This window comes from Strongylocentrotus purpuratus, unplaced genomic scaffold (assembly GCF_000002235.5).
Source record: "Strongylocentrotus purpuratus isolate Spur 01 unplaced genomic scaffold, Spur_5.0 spur5_scaffold_12, whole genome shotgun sequence".
In the NCBI taxonomy this organism is placed as follows: Eukaryota; Metazoa; Echinodermata; class Echinoidea; order Camarodonta; family Strongylocentrotidae; genus Strongylocentrotus; species Strongylocentrotus purpuratus.
The window spans coordinates 17,241,275-17,253,593 of NW_022145597.1; the positions used below are offsets into that span (position 1 = coordinate 17,241,275).

At 37.4% G+C, this 12,319-nt stretch overlaps 1 protein-coding gene across 2 annotated transcripts; it reads left to right on the forward strand.

Moving 5' to 3' along the window:
* Positions 1 to 1,733: 1,733 nt before the first annotated feature.
* Positions 1,734 to 12,010, forward strand: LOC585441. Of its 2 annotated transcripts, none has more exons than XM_011685270.2 (9): positions 1,734 to 1,887; positions 2,588 to 2,823; positions 3,876 to 4,093; positions 5,110 to 5,226; positions 5,795 to 5,984; positions 6,800 to 6,980; positions 8,639 to 8,835; positions 9,377 to 9,540; positions 10,932 to 12,010. In XM_011685270.2, exons 2-9 carry the CDS (start codon positions 2,606 to 2,608, stop codon positions 11,072 to 11,074), a joined length of 1,428 nt encoding a protein of 475 aa, XP_011683572.2. In that variant the 5' UTR covers positions 1,734 to 1,887; positions 2,588 to 2,605; the 3' UTR covers positions 11,075 to 12,010. The 2 variants fall into 2 exon arrangements, with proteins under 2 accessions (XP_011683572.2, XP_790362.2); XM_785269.5 differs by having other exon boundaries at positions 1,735 to 1,887; positions 3,900 to 4,093.
* The last annotated feature ends 309 nt before the right edge of the window (positions 12,011 to 12,319 follow it).

Genomic DNA, 12,319 nt, shown 5'->3' on the forward strand with positions numbered 1-12,319 from the left:
CCCCCCCCCCCTCCCCCCCCCCCCCCAAATGTAGAGCAACTACTGACAAAAGACTGCAACACACTTTTAGGCTATGGAGGGCTTAAGAGTGCAACGTTTAGACTTATACAACTGCAACAATCTTCTCGCTCGGTCGCTATAATATAAACCTTCCTTGCATAATATCCTTCAAAATGTACAAGTAAATATTGTAGAAAACCTGTATTCCGTTGGTATCACGTAAGCACAGTTTACACTGTTTTTACAAGATTATAGAAATAGATCAGTGCTACACAAATGAATATTCAGCTTGCTCTTTTCAATAAGGAGTCACTACAACATATTCTATATATTTGCCATAGGCTGAAATTTCCACTCCCATATAGCGAGATCAATATATACCCGTATAGACAGAGGCCTAGAGAGGGAAATAGAAATCCCATCCATGGCCAGGCCAAGCTCCCTACTTATTATCGGCAAAGTAAAAGTGTGGAAAAAGGTATATTGCTTGGTTTTATAGTATAGTTTTGCTAATGAATGTAATTTTTTAATATAACAAAATTTAAAAACCAGTGAGGGAGTCACTACCGTCATCTTCGTCCCTCTCATTCTCTATGATCCCTCGTCCCTCACACCGGCGTATTGATGGAGGGGGGGGGGGGGAGCTTGGCGGCAGTTTTTCTCAATTTTTTGTAAATTATAATTTTGTGTGCGTTTATGAAATATGACAAATTCCCAAATTTACAGTCAAGCAAAAAATATGCCTATTTAGAAGCCTACATGTCAGGGCCCGCGAATCAGCTGGGCTCGGGGGATCGAGCCCCCCCCCCCCCCCCCAGCCCCCCACTTTTTTGAAAATGTGTGTCGAAGAGAAAAAGAAAGAAAGAAAGAATGGTGACCCCCTTGTCCCCCGCCTGGGCTTTGCCTCTGGACCCCATACCAATTTACGCTCACCGTTAGCTCGCTACGCTCTACCTGATATTTAATAACTTCGCCCATCTCCCCACTTTGAAAAACCTTCCGCGGGTCATGCATGAATTATGTAACATATAAGAGTGGTGGTGATGCGGATTTTTTTTCTTCCTCTTCCGCCCCTCCCCCCCCCCCCCCAAAAAAAAGTCTTTTGCTCATTACGCCACTGGTCCCTCGCATTTCGTCCCCCGGTCATAAACAGAAATCGCCGACCCTTGAGATAAGTTCCTAAACCGCCAGCTGAGGGTATAATGAGCACAGTTGACCCAAGATTGTTTGAAGCTAAGAAGGAGGGGGGGGGGGGGGGGGAGGGAAAGATTTTACCCGACAGAACTGTTTATCCATATAGAGCGTGATCTTGATAATCTTGCCACTTGATCTCTTTCAATAAGGAGGGAAGAAGTAGTTTTCTCGACCCCCCCCCCCCCCCCCCCCCCTGCGGCCGTTTCGCCTCCTTTCGCACACCAAAATTTGTCTTTTCTAAAAAGCAAGTAAATCACCTCAGGCGGGCTTATTAGGCATAATATAGGAATAATAATCCGCGGGGGGGGGGGGGGGGGTTGGGGGAGGGGTTAACGTCAGATTGATTAGGGCTCATGCATATTATAAGCTTCCCTCGCCAACATTTTTAGAAAATAATAAGTTGATATTGTATTGCCCTTTAGGGGCCATATGAACATGAATAATATCAATAAATGATTATGACATCGTACTGTCAATCAAACAGCTCTCATAACGCATGCAATGAATGCAGGCAGCTGTCATGTGTTATATAAGCCCCGCCCATTACCGGTTTCATAACTTACCTTTCATAACATCGGCTGTAAACACTAGAAGCTGTGTTACCTCGGAACATTTCCTCGAGCTGTGCGGGTCATAAGCAGAGTGTCAGCATACCAAAGTTATTTAGAGACAAGTAGTTTTCAATAATCAAAGGTATGAAATTACTGTATTCTTATATATTCATATTATATTAGAACTATTGTTTTATTCAGATTGCATAATTACAAGTCGGTCCCACACGCTAAATTCGGTGTATGTTTACACTGAGCTACCATGTCTAAGCCTCGATTTTCACTTTTGACTTTTGTTCAATTTTGATGGATGGTGGTGCCTAAAATACAATTAGATTGATGAATAAAAGTGTAAATAGTATCTTTTTTGCTTGTTTAAGGCTCAGATGGAGTTTAGTGTGCATTTGGTAGAAAAAATGGTAGTGAATTGGATCAGAGAAGACGAAGAAGCTAAGTTATACCACTCCAGCAAAGCATAGAATATATGAAGGATGAGAGGAATTAGAAAAAGAAGAAGAAGAAGGATGAGAGGAAGTAGAATAAGGATGAGTAGAAAAAGAAGAAGAAAAGGAGGAGGAGGAAATAAAGGAGGAAGAGAAGGATTAGAAATAGAAGAAGAACACTTTTGAGTTTTGTGTTCATGTTTTATAAGATAAGGCATTTTCCTTATAATGTTAAATGTAGTAATAGGATGGCATCTAAAAGTGTTATTTTTAATGTGTATTTTAGTGATCATGAATAATCAAAAGAATTCATTTGCAGCTATTTTGTTTGCACATTGCCTTGATTTGATCGTAGAAGCAAACTCCCTTTTTTATAAAAAATTTCATTTTGTTGCCCAGTCCCATCCATTCAGATCTATGTTGTTGAAGACCATCACCAGGAAGGGAACTCTGCTGCTCCAAGGCCTATACCACCACACCAGACATCAAAGACTAGTACCTGGGGTCACCCTCGTAGCCACCGCCTCCATCTTTAGTTGGTTTGTGGTGACAAACCTCCAGCCTAGGATCCAAGACCAACCGCCAAACTCCCCAGTCCACACGTCACCAGAGAAGTCAACTCAACACTCAGACAGGTATGAAGTGGATACAATTAAATCTCTTCTCAAAGATAATAGACTTTTTTAAATCTTTCATTTTTAAAGATTTTATTTGAATGTACATAGCCTAAAATGTAAGTTTAAATGTAACCTATTAAAAGACTTTTTTTTGCCTTTAGGTTTCAGTTTTTGTTAAGTGTGTTAAAAAATATCCTTAATTTGATTTCCTTTTCCTTGTTTCCTTAATTCTAAAAGGCTTGTTGTAGAAAATTCAATATGATTCATTTCGTGAATGAAATATTACCCAAGATGTTAGTTTTCTTTTATATTTTGCTGTCAGTATAACAATTTAGAATTAAAGGTAAAGACCAGTATTGGAAACGCCCCAATTTCAAAAAAAAGAAATGGAAGCTCTCATTACCAATCATGTGAAAGAATATGTTTTGACTAATACATGATGATAACAAATTTGCTGGGAAACCGCCTACTAATTCATATATTTGGTAAATTTGTTTCTCTCATGGTCTGTGAGAGATATAGGGTAGTCCCATATACATCTTTCTGTGTATAGTACTTGTAACTTTACGAAGAATGGGCCAAATTTCTTATCATTTTGATGATTCCAGAACCTTGCAGATGCTAGATGCTAAATGATCAACCTTTTCTGATCGATTCCACAACGTTTCTTTCACAATGCAATCGCATGACCATAACTGGTCTTTACCTTTAATGTTTTGTCTCAACCCTTCTCCCCCTCCCCCAATATACAGCAGACAAAAAATAAATACATTCTCATCCATTCTTGAAGTTTGGTATGTACATATCATGTGAAATGAAAATGTTTTGAAATTGACTTCAATTTAAGATCCAAAACGGCATAGAAAATACAAACGTCCGAGTCTATTTGATTAAAATAGGCCTCAATTAGGCCTATGCAATAATTTTCTCTGAACTTCATATTGGAAGGTAGTCATTTTTAAGTAGGTCAAACAAACTTCAGGCCTGGTTGTTTAGCTACAGAGATTTTAAAATTGGAAGTCATGGATATATACTCAATTGATGAATTTGTTTAATCGTCATTTCTGTAGACTTAATCACTCTTGTTTCTCCAGCACCATGCCACATACCAACAACAAGATGCGTGAGGACGCCCTGTACGGCATGTTTATAGGCGACTCCCTCTCCATGCCTGTCCACTGGTACTACGACACAGACAACATCAAGAGGGATTTCAACGGTTGGTTGACCGGATTCGAAGCCCCTCGCAAGAGACATCCTACGAGTATCTTGACAATATCAGCAGTAGGTACGTTGTGTTCGAAGTTATGTATTTCCCTCTGAAAGAAATCTGTCATTGAACTAAAACAGAAGTGTATTAAACATTTGTAAAAACCATGTCTTGTTCTTTTGAACAAACTAGAGACAGGTGCCTGTCAAAATATCAATTCTTCCTCTGAATAACCATAAGGAACTATACAGTAGGCTTGCGGGTGCACCGTGTGAGAGAGAGAGAGAGAGGGAGCCTACTGTATATCTATATCATCATGCAAGCCGATACTTACAAGCAGCATAAGGAACTAGTTTTTGTTCGCATCCTTTACAGCAGCACCTAGATGCAAATTTACAAAAGTCATCTACATACAAATTAAGGACGAATACGAATTCCTGCAGAATTATAAAACTTGATTTAATAAAATGTTTAATTGAGGTTTGATCCTGGACAGTACTATACAAGAAAGAAATGTACCAATGCATAATACACAATATAGATTTCAATAACCAACACACATTAGTTGACATTCATTATGATGACATATGATGAAATGCCTTATTTTCTACGATGATTAATCAATGGATCGTTTGAGAACCTTACAGTCTCAATTTCATATTGTCAGTTTAATTACAGGATCACACTTTAATATTGTTTGTCGTTACTAGAGCCTTCTACATTCAGTCTCTCTCTTCTCTTCATCCATCTTTCCTGTTATTTTCCTTGCTTGTATACCTTTCCCCTCCTCTTCTCAATGACTTCTAACTCTGCTTTTTCTTCTTTCTTTTCCTTCAAACAAAAAAAATCAATTGGATTATATTAATCATGTTAATTATGATTCACATTTACCATGCCAAATTGTGTATCATTCTTTTATTCCTTATAATATGTTGATAAAGTATTGTTATGTATTATGATATTTATTTATTTTTGTTTTTATTTGTAAACAAATTATATAATTCAGCCTAGACTGTGAAACAGATTTTGAATGAATATACCATTAAATAAATTTAATTAATATATATTCCTTGAATATGTTTTTTATTCTCCAGGTGGTGCAGGTAGATCAACATTCAGTGGGAAGCAGAAGAGTGTTATAGGTGATATCATCTTACATGGCAAGCTGCAATACTGGACCAAGAACGATAGATCAGTGCATTACCATCAGGGTAAGATAGACACATCAATTAGTATGCTTTATATATTCTTCTTCTCCTTCTTTTTCTTTTTCTTACTTGGGTATACTTGGGTGTAGAGACTGGAAGCTTAGCTTATTTGTCCCTCTTTACTGTTGCATCCCGTCTCAAGTATGGTTCAAACTGAATTGGATTGTTTCTCCAATACCTTTCTAGGGATGACTTGAATTGGTTAATGGTGGCAGCATTGACTAATTCCTTAGGCAGGGCATTCCAATTATTTACATTCCTTATTGAGAAACTATAGGCCTACTGCCTAAGTTTTGTGTTGAAACGCTGTTTGACAATCTTGAAATCATGGCCTCTTGTCGTTGAGCCAGTGGCGGCGGCTTCTTCTTCTTCTTCTTCTTCTTCTTCTTCTTCTTGTAGTACGGTAGTTGTAGAAGTAGTAATAGTGGTGGTGGTAATAGTAGTAGTACAGTAGTAGTAGTAGTAATGTTATCATCATGACTATCATCATCATTAGCATCTATGAAGCTTAACTGCGAGTACCCAAAACCAGCTTTCACTTGACTGTTCAAAATCTCTTTACATTTGATAGGGATGGCAGCAGGTGACAACACACTGAACAATCATTGTGCGTTGAGGGCAGCAATCCAAGCCTCTAAAGACCCCGATGCCTCGTATGACGCTGTCCTCTCCTCCATCATGACGGACTACGTCCATTTTATGACCACGCCCAACACCCACAACGACACCTACGCAGAATCCTACCATAGAGAGTTTTTCAAGTGAGTATGGAAGACAGAGGGGTTCATAGGGGTTTGATCATAAGAATGCTTGATATAAATCAAATCAAATCAAAACACTTTATGGAAATAAAATCCACAATTTGGATTTGTATGCCTACGTATTGCATCGAGAGCTCAAGAAAAGCGGGTGCTGCTTTAAACGATTAGAGAGAGACAGAAGAAATGGCTTGGACACATAATGCGGCATGATGAGGGCTTGATGATCAGAGTCATAGAAGGTCATATACGTGGAAAGAAGAAGAGGGGAAGACCTCGCAAAGGCTTCCTAGATGATGTAATCACAGAATGTGGAGCAACAGGGTATGAAATGCTGAAACGGATGGCTCAAGACCGAGGAACTTGGAGAGACACTTGATATAGAATTTTGATTGGGTCACTGAACCTGTCAGTTTATGAAAGATGCACTATTGATGATGATGCCTCTGTTACAAAGTAGCCAGAGGCATTATGTTTTTGGGTTGTCCATATGTCCTGTTTTCGTAATCGTGTTATCTCAAGAACCGATTGATGGATTCCTGGGCGATTGTTGGGCACTTGATGCTAATGCTAAACATAACTATATTCAATTTGACTTCTTAGATAAAATACTTATTATTTAAAATTATTATTTTTTTCTTCCCAAAAGAGGCTGGGAGCATATTTAGCCAGGCACAATTTTACAAATGCTTACAAATGCTGACAATTTTTAACAAAATTATATTTGACTTCTGCATCCTATCAGGTGCCCATTCAACACCTGGATGAAGAGAAGCAATTTAGATAAAATGCCCACCTTCTCCCTTTTTTCCCAATAGGAGCTGGGATAAGAATGGTAGCCCAACACAACCAGAGGAAGTAATGTCATACGTAGAGAAACGGGTCAAAGACCTAGAAAACAAGCATCTCGATCACAATATTGATGGGATAGGTGCCCTTGTTCATCCTATCCCTCTCATCATTCAGTATGCAGACAAACCGGTAGATGAAGCAGCTAAGGTAAGAACCAGCAGAGACCTGTTTCACAAAGCCTTTTTGCAATGACAAGTGACAAATCTGCTGATAACCAATCAGAAGCAAGGATTTCAGTAGCTTATAACAAAAATTGTCATTATGTTCACTGATGACAAGTTTAGTGAAATGGGGCCCAGGTGTCGCTTTTTTTTCTTGCAGGTTTTTTTTTGTAGGGGGGAGGGTGGTAGAACTCCCATTCAGAAATTCCCGACAAGCGAGGGGGAAAACAAGAAAGAAAGAAAGGTTCCAACATTTTTGGATGCAATATACTCCAAATTTATTTGACAAGCAAGCAACAAAAACCCAAATAATCACATTTTTAGCTTGCCTTTTCATTAAAAATGAATTCATAAGAGAGGTTGACCCTTGGTCATATTTTGGGATGAGTGTAATCGAGGAACCCTATGCCACTTGGATTTGAAAATGGGCATTGGCTACTCAAGAGACACAAGAAAATGTAGGCTCTATGTAGCAGTTACTTTTGTACAAGTTACCAAAAGAAAACCTTTAAAAGGAAACACAGAATGCCCAAGTGGCCTTGTTTATATATACATTTACGAGGACAGAGGTTTTTTTAAAGCAGGTTTCATTGAAATTGTTATCAATAACAAATGTCACATATCTATAACAATATTGCTCTCAGCCAATCAGATGCAACTATTTCATTAGCTTATTACAGTTACTGCAACTTTTTATTGATAATAAGTTTTATATACCTCACTTAAGAAATCCAGCCATCTGATTGGTCGAAATTGCATTCATAAACTTCAACTATTTCTGTAAAATTCCCAGTAACCGTGGTTAAAACAGTTCTATAATCCCAGTAACCATGGTTATTGGGAAAATAGTTCAGTCTCCATGGTTACCCCATAGGTTTACATGTTAAAAAATGGTCTGAGCGATCGAGGATACTGTACGTGTGCGAAGAATTGGTCGGTAATTTCAATACAATTGAATCTCGATCGATCTTACCGACAATTTTATCTTGCATTGTTGACATGAAGACGAAATAAACTTCCAAAAACAAAAAAACAACATCTGCCGATAGATCTTGATCTAAATTCGTGCCAATATGCATTGCAAAAGTAAAAGAAGGGCCTGTTTAATGGAGCAGCCGCGAAGCATCCACCACGCGAAGCCATTTTCAATCCATTTTATTGTATATATAAGAAACAACTGCAATGTATTGTAACAGAGCGCGATAGCCAAGCGGTTTAAGGCGGTGATTTTAGTTACATCACCCTTTGTACGCAAAAGATCGAATCCCATCTTCGACAAAAGTTTTTTATTTTTTATTTTTTTTAATTTTTTTTTTGGCATATAAAAGTATTAATGACTGCTTTAATATTCGAGAAATAGTTGTTTTTATACGCTCTCGGGAAGGTTACAATTGGGCTATTGCCCTCGGCACGCCTCGGGTAATAGCACAATTCTAACCTTCCCTTGAGCGTATAAAAACAACTATTTCTCTCAAAGCAGTCATTAATACTATAATATGAAACAGGGCCCTGAAGACCTTTATCTTGCTTTGATATGGCATACCTATTATTTACAGTGGTATATTAAATGAAAAGTGATATATCATGATGCAATTATCACTCCCTGTTCGACAGACTTTACCTTTATATGCCCTTTGCCCTCAGCAAGCGGTGAAGTTGACCCGCATGACCCATGCCTCGGTCAACCTTGACCCTTTCGTGGATGTCTACGCCCGTACTCTCCATGGTATCCTCAACGGGGAAAGCCTTAGAGAGAAGATCAACGAAGCTCTCACGTCGCCCCCTATTGGCAATGTCAGGCTACCCAAACTCTTTGAAGAGTACTCCAAGAAAGCAAGAAAGTGAGTTCAAAGGGCAATTGCGATTCAATAAGAAAAATTAAGAATTTGATCTTCCAAAGCATGAACAAAATAATTTTGTTAACCCCTATTTTCTAAACTATGAACATTAGAAAAGGATCTTTGGTTATGTGTATACAAATGTGATATGGTTTCCTGACATGTTGGCCGGGTACAAAATTCACATTTATTTTTCGATCTAGCAAACTCAAGTTATTGAAAATTTGATACTTTCAAACAGAGTACTTTGCAAACACAGTATGTACAGTGTACAGGAATATACAGACACAGTTTGTTCCTGCAGGGGACTTTATAACTGTTCAGGTATTATTAGGCTGAGAGATGGGATTAGAAACCTACCAGTCTGCATTTGTTTCATTAAATTAGATTGGGACTCAGTGGACTGTTAACATTTCTTTCATGCTGCCTAAAGGTATAAAGGGATGGCAAAGGTTCAGCGAAGAGGTTGAGAATCTACCAGTCTCCTTTAATCTCAAATAAGACTGGACTGTTAACATTTATTCCATTCTCTGTCTTTATGTAGGTATGAGAAGGGCTCAGAGAAGAGATTAGAAATCTACCAGTCTGCCGTTAGTCAGATGGGTTTGGCTTGCTACATCAAGGGATCTATGGTATCCATGTTTTTCCTTGCCTATGAATTCCATGATGACTTTGAAGGTGGTATGTTAGCGAACACAAACTGTGGAGGTAAGACCGTCATTTCAAATACCTGTAACATTTTAAAGATAAGTCTACTTTAAAGGTGATACAAAGTTTTGGTATTGGGTCATGAATTTGGTTCAAATGAACATATTGGAAACATATGCGATCCTACAATATTCAGTGATCGTTGTCGCGGTTGAAATTGAGTCTTAAGTTATGGAATTGTAAATAATAAACTCTTTATGATGTAAAGCTCCCTCTTAAGGTCAAGATATTAATTAAGCCATAAAACAATGTTTTTTTACTAAAATCGACCGATTGGCTATTTCCGTTTGGAAATTATATATCACAACTACAATTCTGAGATTTTCATGGTCGCAGCTACAACTGTATGGCCATAAGCGCTCTTGATGTTCAATTTTATACGAAAGCAGAAGTGTTTTAGGGGCTAATTTTTCTAGTGCTTATAATACATCCACAGGGGCATCCAAATATATCAGAGTTGTAAAGAATTGCTATCCAACCAATTTTCAAAATTTCCCAAAACTTTGTATTACCTTTAACATCTAGAAAAGCCTACAGTCCATTATGTTTTTTAAAAATTGAGTGCGTTCCATTTTTAGAAATTACAATAGCATTCTTTTTAATTTCTTTATTAACCGCATTTGAAGATTCTAGGCCGGCACTAAATGGGTAAAAACTGAAGGCATGAAACTCGCAACTGACTGCTGAGCAGTATATAGTGAAAAATAGTGATTATAGGCATAGTTCTCCTTGCCCCTACAATGCAAGAACGCAGTGAAGTTAAAGATGGACACGTAAAATGATGAAATTGTGAATAATAAACTTTTTATTTTGTATAGCTCCCTCTCAAGATTGATATTACTCTAGCTTTAAAACAAGATGATTCAATGTTTCTTGACTAAAATCAACCAATTTTCTATTCCCGTTTGGAAATTATGTATCACAACTGCGTATTCCAAGATTTTCATGGTCGCAGCTACCATTATGTGGCTGTAGGCGCTATTTGAATTTTATCGGGAGCACCAATAAATTCAATATTTTGATTTCTCGAAATTCCTTAGCGTTTTAGAACCCAATCTTTTCAAAGTTGCTAATTCTAACAATATAGGTTTCACAATGGTAATGCAAATTTTAGATATCATAATCAAATCCTGTTGAAATATTACCCAAACTTTGTATATTACCTTCAACAATGAAACTTTGAAATCACATGTAAATATACATATTTGTTCAGTTTTCAATATCTTTTAATGTATTGTCATTGTATTTTAATTCCAGTTACTTTTTACTCTGTAAATTGAACAACTTCAGCCCTTAGCTGCATTTTCATCTGTTTTTTTACCCCAATAAACCAATGACAACATAATACAACAAAATATTTAGCAGCTCTGTCCCCCTTTTCTTTACCCCAGGGGAGAACTGTAACCGAGGCTCGGCTCTTGGGGCTCTTCTGGGAGCGGAAGCAGCACGGATAGGCAAGACGATACCTGAGAGATTCAAGTCTGGATTGAACATCCTGAAACCTGGCATTCAGTCGGTAGTAGATAAATGGTGATGTGGTTGAGTGGTAAGGGTGCATGCTTAAGTTTTTTTGTTGAAAGAGGAGGTTGATTTCCGGTGAAAAGATAGAAATCATTTGTGTGTGAGCATTCATATTCCTCTTGTGTCAGTTCGAAAGGATATCATAATAGAAATATCCCCTGCAAAGATTGCCCTTCAAATGTTGTCCAATTCATAATATGACAACAAACATACCGGGCATTTTTTACCAAACATTCATGCCACGTTTGTGTGCAGTTTTGTACAAACATTTATTTCTGTGTGCACTTTTCCTCAAGATGGAGTCTTGAGGAAATTTTATTTGTAAATTTGTTGGATGATTCCAAACAGCAGTATCCATGACAATTGTTATATACTGCATACTAATCATTGTAGTTGCATGACCAACTCAGTTGGATTAGATTAAATCTGATCTGAAAACACAATCGTTCTAGATTGTGTAAAGTTTTTGTGACATTAAAACAATGATGTTCTAATAGGCATAGAGATCATGTTGGTATTGTGCATTTACTAAGCAATGTGATATTATTATTTGTAGAACCCTGTAGCAAAAAATAAAAGGCTTTTCCAAATGATACCCCCTTCATTTTATTTCTCTACAAATATTTGCAATGATGTGGAACATTATTCATGCTGTGGAACTGCGGTAGATTATATTTGAGTTTAGTTCTTTCTTTTCAAAGGATACACAGGACCTTAGAAATTCACTCCCTTGCATCTCCGCCAAGTTTTTTGTATCTCCTTCAATCAGATGTATTTTTTATGATTAATATGCTGTAACAAAAACAGATAATTCATGCAAGATACAATCAACTGTACCAAAAAGGGAGATACAATTACCAGACCTGCCAACCAGTACGATTAAGTCATATTTAGTACGATATTTAGAAGCAAATACGACAGTACGATTTTCCTCAATAAAATACGATTTTCAACAAAAATTAATTTTTAATTTTGTATCTGTGTGTGCCATTTTCAATGGCAAAATGCCCATTCTGTCCTATAAAGTATCCTACAAGCATCTCACATCTACAATTTGGGGATGTTCATTGGTTCATCGAACACACCAGTCGCGACGAAATCATGCATATTCGACCAATGATCTATAAAAAAAATTCTTCCTGTATTTAGGAACTAAAAGAGGCATTGATCTGCGTAACAGTCAGTGTTTTTTTTTTAGAATACAACTTTTGTCAGTAAAATACAACTTTTGGGATTTAAGAATACAGTTTTTGAACTC